Genomic DNA, 18779 nt, shown 5'->3' with positions numbered 1-18779 from the left:
AGCTCCTAGAGAGGGCATCAGCCTTAACATTCTTAGAACCCGGAAGATACGAGACTACAAAATCAAAATGGGAGAAAAACAGGGACCATCGGGCCTGTCTAGGATTCAGCCGTTTGGCAGACTCGAGGTAAATCAGATTCTTATGATCGGTCAAGACCACAATACGGTGCTTGGCCCCCTCAAGCCAATGTCGCCACTCCTCAAATGCCCACTTCATAGCCAACAACTCACGATTGCCGACATCATAATTGCGTTCCGCAGGCGAAAACTTTCGAGAAAAGAAGGCACACGGTTTCATCAAGGAACCATCAGAATTCCTCTGAGACAAAACGGCCCCTGCCCCAATCTCAGAAGCGTCAACCTCAACCTGAAAAGGAAGAGAAACATCCGGCTGACGCAACACAGGGGCAGAAGTAAATCAGCGTTTAAGCTCCTGAAAGGCAGAAACAGCCGCAGAGGACCAATTCGTCACATCAGCGCCTTTCTTCGTCAAATCGGTCAGGGGTTTAACCACACTGGAGAACTTGGCAATGAAACGGCGATAAAAATTAGCAAAGCCCAAAAATTTCTGAAGGCTCTTCACGGATGTGGGCTGGATCCAATCATGAATGGCCTGAACCTTAACCGGATCCATTTCTATAGATGAGGGAGAAAAAATGAAGCCCAAAAAAGAAATCTTCTGTACTCCAAAGAGGCACTTAGACCCCTTCACAAACAAGGCATTATCACGAAGGATCTGAAATACCATCCTGACTTGTTTCACATGAGACTCCCAATCATCTGAAAAAATCAAAATATCATCCAAATATACAATCATGAATTTATCAAGATAATTTCGAAATATATCATGCATGAAGGACTGAAACACAGATGGAGCATTAGAGAGTCCGAATGGCATCACAAGGTATTCAAAATGGCCTTCGGGCGTATTAAACGCAGTTTTCCATTCATCACCCTGCTTAATACGAACAAGATTATATGCCCCTCGAAGGTCAATCTTAGTAAACCAACTAGCCCCTTAATCCTAGCAAACAGATCAGAAAGCAAAGGCAAAGGGTATTGGAATTTGACCGTGATCTTATTCAAGAGGCGATAATCAATACAGGGTCTCAAGGAGCCATCTTTTTTGGCAACAAAAAAAAACCTGCTCCCAATGGTGAAGAAGATGGCCGAATATGCCCCTTCTCCAAGGACTCCTTAACATAGCTCCGCATGGCGGTATGTTCAGGCACAGACAGGTTGAAAAGTCGGCCCTTAGGGAACTTACAGCCTGGAATCAAGTCAATAGCACAATCACAGTCCCTATGCGGTGGAAGGGAACTGGACTTGGGCTCATTGAATACATCCTGAAAATCTGACAAAAACTCAGGAATTTCAGAAGAGGGGGAGGAGGCAATTGACATCAAAGGAACGTCACCATGAACCCCCTGACAACCCCAACTAGTCACAGACATAGATTTCCAATCTAATACCGGATTATGCACCTGTAACCATGGGAAACCCAGCACAATAGCATCATGCAAATTATGCAACACCAGAAAACGACAATCTTCCTGATGGGCTGGCGCCATGCACATGGTCAGCTGTGTCCAAAACTGAGGTTTATTTTTAGCCAACGGTGTAGCATCAATGCCCCTCAAAGGAATAGGACTCTGCAAAGGCTGCAAGGGAAAACCACAACGTCTGGCAAATTCTAAGTCCATTAAGTTTAGAGCGCGCCTGAATCCACAAATGCCATGACAGAAAATGACGATAATGAGCAGATCAGGGTCACAGATAACAGAAATTTAGGTTGTACAGTACTGATGGTAACAGAACTAGCGATTCTCTTGGTACGCTTAGTGCAATCAGAAATAACATGAGCAGAATCGCCGCAGTAAAAACACAACCTATTCTGACGTCTGAATCCTTGTCGTTCTGCTCTAGACACAATCCTATCACACTGCATAGGCTCAGGACTCCGCTCGGAAGACAATGCCATAGTGTGCACAACTCTGCGCTCGCGCAAGCGCCGATCAATCTGAATGGCCAGAGACATAGAATCACTCAGACCAGCAGGCGTGGGGAACCCCACCATAACATCTTTAACGGATTCAGAAAGACCCTTTCTGAAAATTGCCGCCAAGGCATCCTCATTCCATTTAGTCAGTACAGACCATTTTCTAAATTTCTGGCAATATGATTCTGCCGCTTCTTGACCCTGACACAGGGCCAACAAGGTCTTCTCAGCATGATCCACTGAATTAGGTTCATCATACAATAACCCAAGCGCCTGAAAAAAGGTATCTACATTAAACAACGCCGGATTCCCAGGTTCTAGGGCAAATGCCCAATCCTGGGGGTCACCACGCAGCAGAGATATAACAATTTTAACCTGCTGGATGGGATCACCAGAGGAACGGGGTTTCAGAGCAAAAAACAGTTTACAGTTATTTTTAAAGCTCAAAAATTTGGACCTGTCCCCAAAAAACAAATCAGGAGTTGGAATTCTAGGCTCTAAAACCGGAGTCTGAACGATATAATCGGAAATACCCTGTACTCTAGCAGCAAGTTGATCCACACGAGAAGCCAATCCCTGAACATCCATACCATCGCCGAACTCCTGAGCCACCCAGAGGTAAAGAGGGAAAAAAAAACACAACAGACTACAGAAAAAAAAATGGCTTAGCACTTTCCTTCCCTTCTTCTGAGATGCGGTTAACTCATTGTTGGCCAGTTGTACTGTTATGATCTGGTGGCCTAAGAGCAGCATGAGACGTACTCTGGAGAAGGTGGTACCTGTACTGACCGCAGACCCTGAACTTAACACCGCAACTAGAAGTAGCCGTGGAATGTACCTATCACTCCCTAGACATCTCAAGACAGCCGGAGGACTAATTACCCCTAGTGATAGAAAAGGGAAAACTATCTTGCCTCAGAGAAAACCCCCAAAGGATAGACAGCCCCCCACAAATATTGACTGTGAGAGGAGAGGGAAAAAACATACACAGACTGAAATCAGAATTTAGCAAAGGAGGCCACTTCTAGCTAAATAGAAAGGATAGGACAGAGTACTATGCGGTCAGTATTAAAACACTAGAAAATATCCACCACAGAAAATACAAAATCTCCACAGCTAACTAAAGATATGGAGGGTATATCTGCATCTCCAGAGATACCAGCTTGGCTAAACAAATCCTTATACAGACCAAGCTGGACAAGACAAAAACATGGAAAAGAACTGAACATTAAGGCCACAGCATGTGGACAGCAAAAATCAAGGCCAGAACTTATCTTTGATTAAATGAACAGCAAAGCAGGAGAGAACAGGCAGGGATGTGAATCCTCCAGGAACAATGGACACCTGGCACTGACTAAAGGGTCAAGCAAGACTAAATAGCCCAGTCATAATTGCAAAAAGTGAACACACCTGATAAATGCTGCGATTCAGAGACAGCAGTGCTACCACTTATAACCACCGGAGGGAGCCCAAGAGCAGAATTCACAACACATGGGTTGTAAACTTCTTGATTAAGCTATGCACCATGGACAAAGGAACATCAAGATCTCTAGAGATGGACTTGTAACCTTGAGATTGTTAATATTTTACAACAATTTTGGTTCTCAAGTCCTCAGACAGTTTTTTCCTCCTCTTTCTGTTCTGCATGCTTAGTGTGGCACACACAAACACACAATGCAAAGATTGAGTCAACTTCTCCCTTTTTTATATGGTTTCAGGTGTGATTTTAATACTGCCCACAGGTGAGTTTGAATGCGCATCACATGCTTGAAACAAAGTTGTTTACCCACATTTTTGGAAAGGTTCCAACAATTGTGTCCTGCCCATTTTGAGGGTTTTTACAAATTATGTCCAATTTGCTTTTTCATCTCTGTTTGTATTGTTCCAATACCCAGAGAGGAAATAAATATGTGTATAATACAAAATATTTTCTGGGAGAAATATTCCATTTTCTGGAACAATTTCAAGGGTGCCAACACTTTCGGCCATGACTGTATACACCAGGATGGGGAACATATATACCAGGATGGGGCCAAGATGGGGAACATATATACCAGAATGGAGGACATATATCTATAGCAGGATGAGAAACATATATACTAGGATGGGCCCAGGATCAGAGACATATATACTAGAAAGGACCCCAAGATGGGGGACATTACTACATAATGGGGAAGGGAGTGCAGCTTGCATGTCGTTATAGGATTTAGAATGCTACAAGGGCCTACACATCTGATCAATATGTGTGGGAGGTAGCTATGTCCAAATTTTGCATTGGGGCCCATCGCACTCTAGTAATGTCACTGTCCCTAAGTATGTTTTTAGGGATATGCCAGCCTAGATGAGTGGGGCATTGAGAGGCTGCTGGGGTCCTGTATCAAATTAGTCATCCGATTTCCAAATAAATATGAACATTGACTTATCATAAGGGAGAGGAAGTAAGCCGCTACTGCTTAAACTGTCTGTTTAGGCTGACTTGAATCCAAAGTATATGGCAGTTTGTAGTCAAACTCTGAGATTCAAGAGTCAGAAATGTGAATATAATGTGTGATGGTAACATTGAAATTTAAATGATGTAATATCTGGTTATACCTTTTATGGGTAGTACAGTATAATTAAACTAATCTCTTTTTTCCCCAGAAACAAGCCAATGACCTAGTAAACACTCTGATGAAATGCACACCTCATTATATCCGATGTATCAAACCAAATGAGACTAAAAGGCCTAAAGACTGGGAAGAGAGCAGGTCAGAATTTTTTTAGGAAGGGGTAAATATTTAATTTGCATAAATAGCCTTTCAGTGGTATAATGAACTTCCTATGTTTCCTCTCTCTGCTAACCTACACAAGCATAATATTTCCATATCCATGTGGGGTAATACTATAACTCTCATGATATACTGTACATATTCACTGTCTTGGGGTGCCAGATATGACTGATATCTTTCTATTTCTCCTTATATTTAATTACCTGCATGCTCATATCACCTGCACCTCAAATACATCTCCAGAATCCACCTCTTCCTTACCTAACAACATATTGTTGCTCTCATTCATTCTCATGCTGATATCTTTTTCCCAGCCAGGACACCAAAGCTTCCACACTGTGTGCCATTCATTGCACTGGTTGCCAGTCCATTTCATAAAAACAACAATAATTTATCACACTCACCCACAGAACTCTACCCAGTACTGTACCACCTCTTCTCTGCCTATGTCTGCCCGTGCAACATGTTCTGCTAAGGATCTAAGGCTATCATCCTCCATAACATAACACTACAACCCAGGGATCTATTCCAAGAAGAGACTTATGCTATAATACGTTAAAAATAAAATTTTTATTGAAAATATATTTTAGAATACTATAAAAAGTAGGAAAACACCTGAGCTACCTCACAAAATGTGGAACAGCACATAAAAAGCAGCATGCATGGCTTAAAAATACGTAAATCCAGAGTATTCATATCAGATGTCCAGTAAAGTGCAAGTGCAGACCAGAATAATACAAAGTGCTAAGTGTAGTCTTTAGAATATCTCTATCAACAGGTTTATGGATTAAAGCAAAAGTTTATATATAACAAAAAGCCACATTTACTGTAGTATCTGCTGGTGCCTCCACATGGTTCCCCTCCTCCTACTATGCGGGGATGCTGGCTTAATCACTGCCCTGGCCCTGGACACAGCAACTTCCCCATGCGCTCCCACCTCCTCCCTTGTGCGCGCAGCACAGTGTTCCAACGGCATGCACATTCTCCCTTGTTCTTACAGGTGCAGCACCCGCACATGGTAAAATGCCCCCAGCTAAAACCTGGGAAGCACTTAGTTAATTGTACACGTGCAAGGTGTCTCCCAGCCAATAGGTAGGAGGCATCTTGCATAAAAAGGCACCCACCCCATTTGGGAGGTGCCTGAGCATCTCCTATAGCTTGCGTTGCATGATTTATAGTGTGCGACTGTATGTTGCCAGGTCCCCGTCCTAGTCTATTATTACTATTTCTGTGTTCAAATAGTTTATTATATTAAGTTATTCCTTTATCCTGTGTACTCTTAGTCTGAACCCTATTTTTAAATATATTTTCAATAAAAATAATATTTTTTAATGCATTATAGCATATGTCTCTTCTTAAACCTTGGAATAGGTCCCTGGGTTGTGGTGTTATGTTATGTCTACAAGTAAGTGATATGCACTAATTAGTTATCAGAGCAAGTGTGTTAATTTAAATCCTCCATAATCTGAATCTGCCACCACAATCTCCAAGGCAACTCTTGTGCAGCACCAGTGCTCTAGGCGCTCTACTCAAGGCAATCAGATTATTATGTGTTCACAATTCTAAGTGTGCAATAACAAAAAAAAATTTTGTAAGCAGGACTATGATCGTCACCTCACCAATCTAACATTTGTGAGCCTAGACCTCCCCACTTACAATTTTCCCGAGAATCTTGTCCCTTCTTTCATCAGTATCACTTTGTATCTGTACATACACAGATATTGGTTTGTGACTAGTTCATGCAGCTTTCCATGAATATTGTTTTTGTGTCATCCCTATTTCCTTAGTGATTATAAGCTCTTGCGAAGAGGACCCTCATGCCTGAAATGTTGAAATATGTGTTACTCTGTAATGTCCAATATTGCTTTTACATGTAAGGCTCTGAATTGTAAAATGTATACAGCTCTGGCTGATTTTTCTCTTTATAGGTATATTTTTGAGTAAAATGTAAATTTTTCATTTATTCTATAAACTACTGACAACATGTCTTCGAATTTCCAAGCAATATATTTTGTATTTTTTTCTGAAAAGGAGAAATGGTCAAAATAAAAAAAAACAACAACAGTGCTTTCAGAGCTCAAATAATGCAAAGAAAACAAGTTCATAATCATTTAGAAACAACAATACTAATGTTTTAACTCAGGAAGAGTTCAGAAATCAATGTTTTGTGGAATAACGATGATTTTTAATCACAGCTTTCATGCGTCTTGGCATGCTTTCCACCAGTCTTTCACACTGCTTCTGGTGCAAAAATGTAAGCAGCTCTTCTTTGTTTGATGGCTTGTGACTATCCATCATCCTCCTGATTACATTCCAGAGGTTTTCAGTGGCGTTCAGGTCTGGAGATTGGGCTGCCCATGACGGGGTTTTGATGTGGTGGTCTCTTAAATTTTGCCAGAGCTGTATATATATAACTAGATGGTGGCCCGATTCTAATGCATCGGGTATTCTAGAATATGTATGCGTAGTGTATAGCACAGCCCACGTAGTATATTGCACAGCCAAGCAGTACATTGTGCAGCCCACGCAGTACAATGCACAGCCCATGCAGTACATTGCGCAGCCCACGCAGTACATTGCGCAGCCAACGCAGTACATTGCGCAGCCAACGCAGTACATTGCGCAGCCAACGCAGTACATTGCGCAGCCCACGCAGTACATTGCGCAGCCCACGCAGTACATTGCGCAGCCCACGCAGTACATTGCGCAGCCCACGCAGTACATTGCACAGCCCACGTAGTACATTGCGCAGCCCACGTAGTACATTGCGCAGCCCACGTTGTACATTGCGCAGCCCACGTTGTACATTGCGCAGCCCTAGTTGTACATTGCGCAGCCCACGTAGTGTATTGCGCAGCCCACATTGTATATTGTGCAGCCCACGTTGTACATTGCGCAGCCCACATTGTACATTGCGCAGCCCACGTAGTGTATTGCGCAGCCCACATTGTATATTGTGCAGCCCACGTTGTACATTGCGCAGCCCACATTGTACATTGCGCAGCCCACGCAGTACATTGCGCAGCCCATGCAGTACATTGCGCAGCCCACGCAGTACATTGCGCAGCCCACGCAGTACATTGCGCAGCCCACGCAGTACATTGCGCAGCCCACGTAGTACATTGCGCAGCCCACGTTGTACATTGCGCAGCCCACGTTGTACATTGCGCAGCCCTAGTTGTACATTGCGCAGCCCACGTAGTATATTGCGCAGCCCACGTAGTGTATTGCGCAGCCCACATTGTATATTGTGCAGCCCACGTTGTACATTGCGCAGCCCACATTGTACATTGCGCAGCCCACGTTGTACATTGCGCAGCCCATGTAGTATATTGCGCAGCCCACGTAGTATATTGCGCAGCCCACGTAGTATATTGCGCAGCCCACGTAGTATATTGCGCAGCCAACGTAGTATATTACGCAGTCCACGTAGTATATTGCGCAGCCCACGTTGTATAGTCAAGTAGTATATTGCCCAGCCACCTAGTATATAGCACAACCCATGTAGTATATTGCCCAGCCACGTAGTATATAGCACAGCCTGTTGTGAATTCTGCTCTTGGGCTCCCTCCGGTGGTTGTAAGTGGTAGCGCTGCTGTCTCTGAATCGCAGCATTTATCAGGTGTGTTCACTTTTTGCAATCTTGACTGGGCTATTTAGTCTTGCGTCACCCTTTAGTCAGTGCCAGTTGTCCATTGTTCCTGGAGGATTCACATCCCTGCCTGGTCTCTTCTGCTTTGCAGTTCATTTCAACAAAGATAAGTTCTGGCCTTGATTTTTGCTGTCCACATGCTGTGGCCTTATTGTTCAGTTCTTTTCCATGTTTTTGTCTTGTCCAGCTTGGTCTGTATAAGGATTTGTTTAGCCAAGCTGGTATCTCTGGAGATGCAGATACACTCTCCATATCTTTAGTTAGCTGTGGAGATGTTGTATTTTCTGTGGTGGATATTTACTAGTGTTTTAATACTGACCGCATAGTACTCTGTCCTATCCTTTCTATTTAGCTAGAAGTGGCCTCCTTTGCTAAATTCTGATTTCAGTCTGTGTATGTTTTTTCCCTCTCCTCTCACAGTCAATATTTGTGGGGGGCTGTCTATCCTTTGGGGATTTTCTCTGAGGCAAGATAGTTTTCCCTTTTCTATCTCTAGGGGTAATTAGTCCTCCGGCTGTGTCGAGATGTCTAGGGAGCGCTAGGTACATTCCACGGCTACTTCTAGTTGCGGTGTTAAGTTCAGGGTCTGCGGTCAGTACAGGTACCACCTTCTCCAGAGTACGTCTCATGCTGCTCTTAGGCCACCAGATCATAACAGTACAACTGGCCTGCAATGAGTTAACCGCATCTCAGAAGAAGGGAAGGAAAGTGCTGAGCCATTTTTTTTTCTGTAGTCTGTTGTGTTTTTTTTTTTTCTTCCCTCTTTACCTCTGGGTGGCTCAGGAGTTCGGCGCTGGTATGGATGTTCAGGGATTGGCTTCTCGTGTGGATCAACTTGCTGCTAGAGTACAGGGTATTTTCGATTATATCGTTCAGACTCCGTTTTTAGAGCCTAGAATTCCAACTCCTGATTTGTTTTTTGGGGATAGGTCCAAATTTCTGAGCTTTAAAAATAACTGTAAATTGTTTTTTGCTCTGAAACCCCGTTCCTCTGGTGATCTCATCCAGCAGGTTAAAATTGTTATATCTCTGCTGCGTGGTGACCCCCAGGATTGGGCATTTGCCCTGGAACCTGGGAATCCGGCGTTGCTTAGTGTAGACACCTTTTTTCAGGCGCTTGGGTTATTGTATGACGAACCTAATTCAGTGGATCATGCTGAGAAGACCTTGTTGGCCCTGTCTCAGGGTCAAGAAGCGGCAGAATCATATTGCCAGAAGTTTAGAAAATGGTCTGTACTGACTAAATGGAATGAGGATGCCTTGGCGGCAATCTTCAGAAAGGGTCTTTCTGAATCCGTTAAAGATGTGCTGGTCTGAGTGATTCTATGTCTCTGGCCATTCAGATTGATCGGCGCTTGCGCGAGCGCAGAGTTGTGCACACTATGGCATTGTCTTCCGAGCGGAGTCCTGAGCCTATGCAGTGTGATAGGATTGTGTCTAGAGCTGAACGACAAGGATTCAGACGTCAGAATAGGTTGTGTTTTTACTGCGGCGATTCTGCTCATGTTATTTCTGATTGCCCTAAGCGTACCAAGAGAATCGCTAGTTCTGTTACCATCAGTACTGTACAACCTAAATTTCTGTTATCTGTGATGTGACCCTGATCTGCTCATTATCGTCATTTTCTGTCATGGCATTTGTGGATTCAGGCGCCGCTCTAAACTTAATGGACTTAGAATTTGCCAGACGTTGTGGTTTCCCCTTGCAGCCTTTGCAGAGTCCTATTCCTTTGAGGGGCATTGATGCTACACCGTTGGCTAAAAATAAACCTCAGTTTTGGACACAGCTGACCATGTGCATGGCGCCAGCCCATCAGGAAGATTGTCGTTTTCTGGTGTTGCATAATTTGCATGATGCTATTGTGCTGGGTTTCCCATGGTTACAGGTGCATAATCCAGTAATAGATTGGAAATCTATGTCTGTGACTAGTTGGGGTTGTCAGGGGGTTCATGGTGACGTTCCTTTGATGTCAATTGCCTCCTCCCCCTCTTCTGAAATTCCTGAGTTTTTGTCAGATTTTCAGGATGTATTCAATGAGCCCAAGTCCAGTTCCCTTCCACCGCATAGGGACTGTGATTGTGCTATTGACTTGATTCCAGGTTGTAAGTTCCCTAAGGGCCGACTTTTCAACCTGTCTGTGCCAGAACATACCGCCATGCGGAGCTATGTTAAGGAGTCCTTGGAGAAGGGGCATATTCGGCCATCTTCTTCACCATTGGGAGCAGGTTTTTTTTTTGTTGCCAAAAAAGATGGCTCCTTGAGACCCTGTATTGATTATCGCCTCTTGAATAAGATCACGGTCAAATTCCAATACCCTTTGCCTTTGCTTTCTGATCTGTTTGCTAGGATTAAGGGGCTAGTTGGTTTACTAAGATTGACCTTCGAGGGGCATATAATCTTGTTCGTATTAAGCAGGGTGACGAATGGAAAACTGCGTTTAATACACCCGAAGGCCATTTTGAATACCTTGTGATGCCATTCGGACTCTCTAATGCTCCATCTGTGTTTCAGTCCTTCATGCATGATATATTTCGGAATTATCTTGATAAATTCATGATTGTATATTTGGATGATATTTTGATTTTTTCAGATGATTGGGAGTCTCATGTGAAACAAGTCAGGATGGTATTTCAGATCCTTCGTGATAATGCCTTGTTTGTGAAGGGGTCTAAGTGCCTCTTTGGAGTACAGAAGATTTCTTTTTTGGGCTTCATTTTTTCTCCCTCATCTATAGAAATGGATCCGGTTAAGGTTCAGGCCATTCATGATTGGATCCAGCCCACATCCGTGAAGAGCCTTCAGAAATTTTTGGGCTTTGCTAATTTTTATCGCTGTTTCATTGCCAACTTCTCTAGTGTGGTTAAACCCCTGACCGATTTGACGAAGAAAGGCGCTGATGTGACGAATTGGTCCTCTGCGGCTGTTTCTGCCTTTCAGGAGCTTAAACGCCGATTTACTTCTGCCCCTGTGTTGTGTCAGCCGGATGTTTCTCTTCCTTTTCAGGTTGAGGTTGACACTTCTGAGATTGGGGCAGGGGCCGTTTTGTCTCAGAGGAATTCTGATGGTTCCTTGATGAAACCGTGTGCCTTCTTTTCTCGAAAGTTTTCGCCTGCGGAACGCAATTATGATGTCGGCAATCATGAGTTGTTGGCTATGAAGTGGGCATTTGAGGAGTGGCGACATTGGCTTGAGGGGGCCAAGCACCGTATTGTGGTCTTGACCGATCATAAGAATCTGATTTATCTCGAGTCTGCCAAACGGCTGAATCCTAGACAGGCCCGATGGTCCCTGTTTTTCTCTCGTTTTGATTTTGTGGTCTCGTATCTTCCGGGTTCTAAGAATGTTAAGGCTGATGCCCTCTCTAGGAGCTTTTTGCCTGATTCTCCTGGGGTCCTTGAGCCGGTCGGTATTCTGAAGGAAGGGGTGATTCTTTCTGCCATCTCCCCTGATTTACGACGGGTTCTTCAGGAATTTCAGGCTGATAAACCTGACCGCTGTCCAGTGGGGAAATTGTTTGTTCCTGACAGATGGACTAGTAAAGTGATTTCGGAGGTTCATTGTTCTGTGTTAGCTGGTCATCCTGGGATTTTTGGTACCAGAGATTTGGTTGGTAGGTCCTTTTGGTGGCCTTGTCACGGGATGTGCGTTCTTTTGTGCAGTCCTGTGGGACTTGTGCGCGGGCCAAGCCTTGCTGTTCCCGCGCTATTGGGTTGCTTTTGCCTTTGCCGGTCCCTGAGAGGCCTTGGACGCATATTTCTATGGATTTTATTTCGGATCTTCCGGTTTCCCAGAGGATGTCTGTTATCTGGGTGGTTTGTGACTGGTTTTCTAAGATGGTTCATTTGGTACCTTTGCCTAAGTTGCCTTCCTCTTCTGATTTGGTTCCGTTGTTTTTTCAGCATGTGGTTCATTTGCATCGCATTCCGGAGAATATTGTGTCCGATAGAGGTTCCCAGTTTGTTTCTAGGTTTTGGCGGGCCTTTTGTGCTAGGCTGGGCATTGATTTGTCTTTTTCTTCCGCATTTCATCCTCAGACAAATGGCCAAACCGAGCGAACTAATCAGACTTTGGAAACTTATTTGAGATGCTTTGTGTCTGCTGATCAGGATGATTGGGTGGCTTTCTTGCCATTGGCCGAGTTTGCCCTTAATAATCGGGCTAGTTCTGCTACCTTGGTTTCACCCTTCTTTTGTAACTCTGGTTTTCATCCTCGTTTTTCTTCGGGGCAGGTTGAGCCTTCTGATTGTCCTGGCGTGGACTCTGTGGTTGACAGGTTGCAGCAAATTTGGGCTCATGTTGTTGACAATTTGGTGTTGTCTCAGGAGGGGGCTCAGCGTTTTGCTAACCGTCGTCGGTGTGTTGGTTCCCGGCTTCGGGTTGGGGATTTGGTCTGGTTGTCTTCCCGTCATGTCCCTATGAAGGTTTCTTCCCCTAAGTTTAAGCCTCGGTTTATTGGCCCTTATAGGATTTCTGAGATTATCAATCCAGTGTCTTTTCGTTTGGCCCTTCCAGCCTCTTTTTCCATCCATAATGTTTTTCATAGATCTTTGTTGCGGAAATATGTGGTGCCCGTTGTTCCCTCTGTTGATCCTCCTGCCCCGCTGTTGATTGATGGGGAGTTGGAGTATGTGGTTGAGAAGATTTTGGATTCTCGTTTTTCGAGGCGGGAGCTTCAGTATCTTGTCAAATGGAAGGGTTATGGCCAGGAGGATAATTCTTGGGTTGTTGCCTCCGATGTTCATGTTGATGATTTGGTTTGTGCCTTTCATTTGGCTCGTCCGGATCGGCCTGGGGACTCTGGTGAGGGTTCGGTGACCCCTCAAGGGGGGGGACTGTTGTGAATTCTGCTCTTGGGCTCCCTCCGGTGGTTGTAAGTGGTAGCGCTTCTGTCTCTGAATCACAGCATTTATCAGGTGTGTTCCCTTTTTGCAATTTTGACTGGGCTATTTAGTCTTGCTTCACCCTTTAGTCAGTGCCAGTTGTCCATTGTTCCTGGAGGATTCACATCCCTGCCTGGTCTCTTCTGCTTTGCAGTTCATTTCAACAAAGATAAGTTCTGGCCTTGATTTTTGCTGTCCACATGCTGTGGCCTTATTGTTCAGTTCTTTTCCATGTTTTTGTCTTGTCCAGCTTGGTCTGTATAAGGATTTGTTTATTTCGGATCTTCCGGTTTCCCAGAGGATGTCTGTTATCTGGGTGGTTTGTGACTGGTTTTCTAAGATGGTTCATTTGGTACCTTTGCCTAAGTTGCCTTCCTCTTCTGATTTGGTTCCGTTGTTTTTTCAGCATGTGGTTCATTTGCATCGCATTCCGGAGAATATTGTGTCCGATAGAGGTTCCCAGTTTGTTTCTAGGTTTTGGCGGGCCTTTTGTGCTAGGCTGGGCATTGATTTGTCTTTTTCTTCCGCATTTCATCCTCAGACAAATGGCCAAACCGAGCGAACTAATCAGACTTTGGAAACTTATTTGAGATGCTTTGTGTCTGCTGATCAGGATGATTGGGTGGCTTTCTTGCCATTGGCCGAGTTTGCCCTTAATAATCGGGCTAGTTCTGCTACCTTGGTTTCACCCTTCTTTTGTAACTCTGGTTTTCATCCTCGTTTTTCTTCGGGGCAGGTTGAGCCTTCTGATTGTCCTGGCGTGGACTCTGTGGTTGACAGGTTGCAGCAAATTTGGGCTCATGTTGTTGACAATTTGGTGTTGTCTCAGGAGGGGGCTCAGCGTTTTGCTAACCGTCGTCGGTGTGTTGGTTCCCGGCTTCGGGTTGGGGATTTGGTCTGGTTGTCTTCCCGTCATGTCCCTATGAAGGTTTCTTCCCCTAAGTTTAAGCCTCGGTTTATTGGCCCTTATAGGATTTCTGAGATTATCAATCCAGTGTCTTTTCGTTTGGCCCTTCCAGCCTCTTTTTCCATCCATAATGTTTTTCATAGATCTTTGTTGCGGAAATATGTGGTGCCCGTTGTTCCCTCTGTTGATCCTCCTGCCCCGCTGTTGATTGATGGGGAGTTGGAGTATGTGGTTGAGAAGATTTTGGATTCTCGTTTTTCGAGGCGGGAGCTTCAGTATCTTGTCAAATGGAAGGGTTATGGCCAGGAGGATAATTCTTGGGTTGTTGCCTCCGATGTTCATGTTGATGATTTGGTTTGTGCCTTTCATTTGGCTCGTCCGGATCGGCCTGGGGACTCTGGTGAGGGTTCGGTGACCCCTCAAGGGGGGGGACTGTTGTGAATTCTGCTCTTGGGCTCCCTCCGGTGGTTGTAAGTGGTAGCGCTTCTGTCTCTGAATCACAGCATTTATCAGGTGTGTTCCCTTTTTGCAATTTTGACTGGGCTATTTAGTCTTGCTTCACCCTTTAGTCAGTGCCAGTTGTCCATTGTTCCTGGAGGATTCACATCCCTGCCTGGTCTCTTCTGCTTTGCAGTTCATTTCAACAAAGATAAGTTCTGGCCTTGATTTTTGCTGTCCACATGCTGTGGCCTTATTGTTCAGTTCTTTTCCATGTTTTTGTCTTGTCCAGCTTGGTCTGTATAAGGATTTGTTTAGCCAAGCTGGTATCTCTGGAGATGCAGATATACCCTCCATATCTTTAGTTAGCTGTGGAGATTTTGCATTTTCTGTGGTGGATATTTACTAGTGTTTTAATACTGACCGCATTGTACTCTGTCCTATCCTTTCTATTTAGCTAGAAGTGGCCTCCTTTGCTAAATTCTGATTTCAGTCTGTGTATGTTTTTTCCCTCTCCTCTCACAGTCAATATTTGTGGGGGGCTGTCTATCCTTTGGGGATTTTCTCTGAGGCAAGATAGTTTTCCCTTTTCTATCTCTAGGGGTAATTAGTCCTCTGGCTGTGTTGAGATGTCTAGGGAGTGATAGGTACATTCCACGGCTACTTCTAGTTGCGGTGTTAAGTTCAGGGTCTGCGGTCAGTACAGGTACCACCTTCTCCAGAGTACGTCTTATGCTGCTCTTAGGCCACCAGGTCATAACAACAGCCCATGTAGTATATTGCCCAGCCCATGTAGTATATTGCCCAGCCACGTAGTATATAGCACAGCCCATGTAGTATATTGCCCAGCGACATAGTATATAGCACAGCCCATGTAGTATATTGCCCAGCCACGTAGTATATAGCACAGCCCATGTAGTATATTGCCCAGCCACGTAGTATATTGCCCAGCCCATGTAGTATATTGCCCAGCCCACGTAGTATATAGCAATGTGGGCATCATATCCCTGTTTAAAAAAAAGAAATAAAATAAAAAATAGTTATATACTCACCTTCCGGAGCCCCCGGATCCAAGCGAAGCGGTTACCGACGCTGCTTGTGCGCTCCGGTCTGAAGAGTGCATTGTTGTGTTGCGAGATGATGACGTAGCGGTCTCGCGAGACTGCTACGTCATCATCTCACGAGATCGCAGCATGGACCGGTTACCGGAGTGTCGCGAGCAGGAAAGGCCTGTTGTCGATCCGGGGGCCGACGGACGGTGAGTATATAACGATTTTTTTTTCTTTTTTATTATCTTTAATATTAGATCGTTTTACTATTCATGCTGCATAGGCAGCATGAATAGTAAAAAGTAGGTCACACAGGGTTAATAGCTGCAGTAACGGAGTGCATTACACCGCGGCATAATGCGGTCCGTTACCACTGCGATTAACCCAGTGTGAGGGCAGACTGGAGGGGAGTACGGAGCGGGCACTGACTGCGGGGAGGAAGGAGCGGCCATTTTTCCGCCGGACTGTGCCCGTCGCTGATTGGTCGTGTCTGTTTTGCCACGACCAATCAGCGACTTGGATTCCATGACAGACAGAGGCCGCGACCAATGAATATCCGTGACAGAAAGACAGAAGGACAGACAGAAAGACGGAAGTACCCCTTAGACAATTACATAGTAGATTAATACTTGTTTTTGTGTTTTCTAGAGTCAAACATCAAGTGGAATATCTGGGTCTGAAAGAAAACATCCGAGTACGCCGTGCTGGATTTGCTTATCGAAGAGTTTTTCATAAATTTTTACAAAGGTAAAAAATGCTATTATCAAGTCCTCAGAAAATAACTGTGTAAACAGTTACAATTATTAATATAATTTCCTTTCAGGTATGCCATCTTGACACCTGAAACATGGCCAAGGTGGAGAGGAGACGAGCGACAAGGGGTACAACATCTCCTGAGATCTGTGAATATGGATGCCGATCAGTATCAAATGGGGAAAACCAAAGTGTTTGTAAAAAATCCAGAATCGGTATGCTGTAAGAGTATATCCTCTGATTGAGATTTATCATGTAATGTTTGCCAAAAAAAAATGTTTCATGATTTACACCATATTTTTTATGAGTTGTGGACATTTTTTGTGCCTTGTAGGAAAAGGTGGGGTGGCCTCACTGAAAAGGGGCATGGTTGGGCTGGAAAAAAGGTGGCTTAGGGTATATTTCCACGTTCAGGAAACGCTGCGTGTTTGACGCTGTGTAGAGCCGCAGCGTAAAACACGCAGCTTCTAGATGTTACAGCATAGTGGAGGGGATTTCATGAAATCCCGACTCCACTATGTGGTAAAACACGCAGGTGGCAGACCCACATAAACGGATATGCGGCGCGTCTTTTCAGAACGCAGCATGTCTGTTTACAATGCGGCGACGCTCCGTCGCTTCTCCATAAATTTACCATAGACTATCATTAGATGCGGTAAACGCAGCTTACTACGCATGTCCATGCCGGCTCACCAGTCCCGCCGCCGGAAGTCCCTCGTCCACTGCAGTTATCGCGATAACTTAACTTATCACGAGAACTGCCGTGCACGTGACCGGGAGTTATCTCCGGTCACTAGTCTGGTTCTCATAAACAGCTGATCAGCTGATTGTGAGAACGCTGTAGTGTAGGTGATCACTGGAGAGTTATCTCCGGCGATCAACTACAGGCTCTGCTACATCTGGATGTCAAGCATCCAGATGTAGAAGAGCCAGACTCGTCTAGACTGTGTGCACATACAACACACAACATACACCATACAACATACACCATGCAACATACAACATGCGACATACAACATGTACCATGCAACATGCGTCATGCAACATATGACATGCAACATACACCATGTACAATGCAACATGTTACATGCGACATGCAACATACAACATGCCACATACAACATGTGACATACAACATGTGACATACAAAATGTGACATGTGACATGCAACATACAACATGTGACATGCAACATGCACCATGTAACATACGACATGCAACATGCGACATACGACATGTACAATGCAACATGTGACATGCAACATACAACATGCGACATGCAACATACAACATGCAACATACAGCATGCAACATACAACATGTGATGTGCAACATACAACATGCGAAATGCAACATACATATGACGTGTGACATGTGACGTGCAACATACGACAACATGTCACATGCGTCATGCAACATGCTGCATGCAACGTGCAACATGTGACATGCCACATGCAACATATGACATGCAACATGCTACATACAACATGTAACATACTGAACATACATACAGAACATGCAACATTCATAACATACATACAGTACATACAATACATACATAGACATACAGTACATTAAACATAGAGTACATACTCACCATCACCTTGTCACCTTGATCCCCGAAGCCATTGTCACCTGTACCAAATAATAAAATAATAAACAAACACTATACTCCCTGATCCGCAGATATCCAATTAAAACTAGTGTCCCACGACGATCTCCCTTGGAGAACAGCCACATCAGCTGATGTGACCGCTCTCCAGGGGCTCCAGGAATACAATGATGGAAGGTATCCTTCCACAATGTATTCCCCACAATGTATTCCTCCGCCCCTGTGAGAAAATAGTCCCTAGTCTCACTTGTGGCACTGCTGTGTGGGAAAATTCCCACACAGCTTTGCCATAAAGTGAGACTCTGAACTAAGGTAACCTCAGTGATACACTGCAGGAGCCATTGTCTCCTGTCAGTGTGTCACTAGAGGCCTATAGAGCAGTGACATCACCCGATGTCACTGTTCTATAGGGGAGATCATCATGGGACATTCGTTATTAATTGGACCACAGCGGAAAGTAAGTATAAGGTTGATTTATTATTTTTACTTTTTTTTGCAGGCGCTCAAGTATGGTAAGTATGGTGAAATTAAGAATAATAAAATTACTTTTTCTGGCTGTGTCTTTATTTTTTTTACACTTTCACTACAATAGGATTAGTAATGGATAGGCGTCTCCATTATTAACCGGGCTTAATGTCACCTTATATTAGTAAGGTGACATTAACCCCTTATTACCCCATATCCCACCGCTACAGGGGAGTGGGAAGAGAGGGGCTAAGTGC

General features: G+C 44.4%; 1 protein-coding gene across 1 annotated transcript in view; it reads left to right on the top strand.

The window, feature by feature from the left end:
• Window positions 1–18779, top strand: part of MYO1F (myosin IF) — a 302201-nt gene that overhangs the window by 195213 nt on the left and 88209 nt on the right. Inside the window, exons 17-19 of the mRNA XM_077273492.1 lie at window positions 4640–4746; window positions 16342–16440; window positions 16517–16661. Coding sequence (XP_077129607.1) covers window positions 4640–4746; window positions 16342–16440; window positions 16517–16661 — 351 coding nt within the window. The remainder of the gene's footprint in view (window positions 1–4639; window positions 4747–16341; window positions 16441–16516; window positions 16662–18779) is intronic.

Source organism: Ranitomeya variabilis, chromosome 1, assembly GCF_051348905.1.
Source record: "Ranitomeya variabilis isolate aRanVar5 chromosome 1, aRanVar5.hap1, whole genome shotgun sequence".
In the NCBI taxonomy this organism is placed as follows: domain Eukaryota; kingdom Metazoa; phylum Chordata; class Amphibia; order Anura; family Dendrobatidae; genus Ranitomeya; species Ranitomeya variabilis.
The sequence above is the reverse complement of the archived record's forward strand: the minus strand, read 5'-3'. Positions and strand labels throughout refer to the sequence as shown.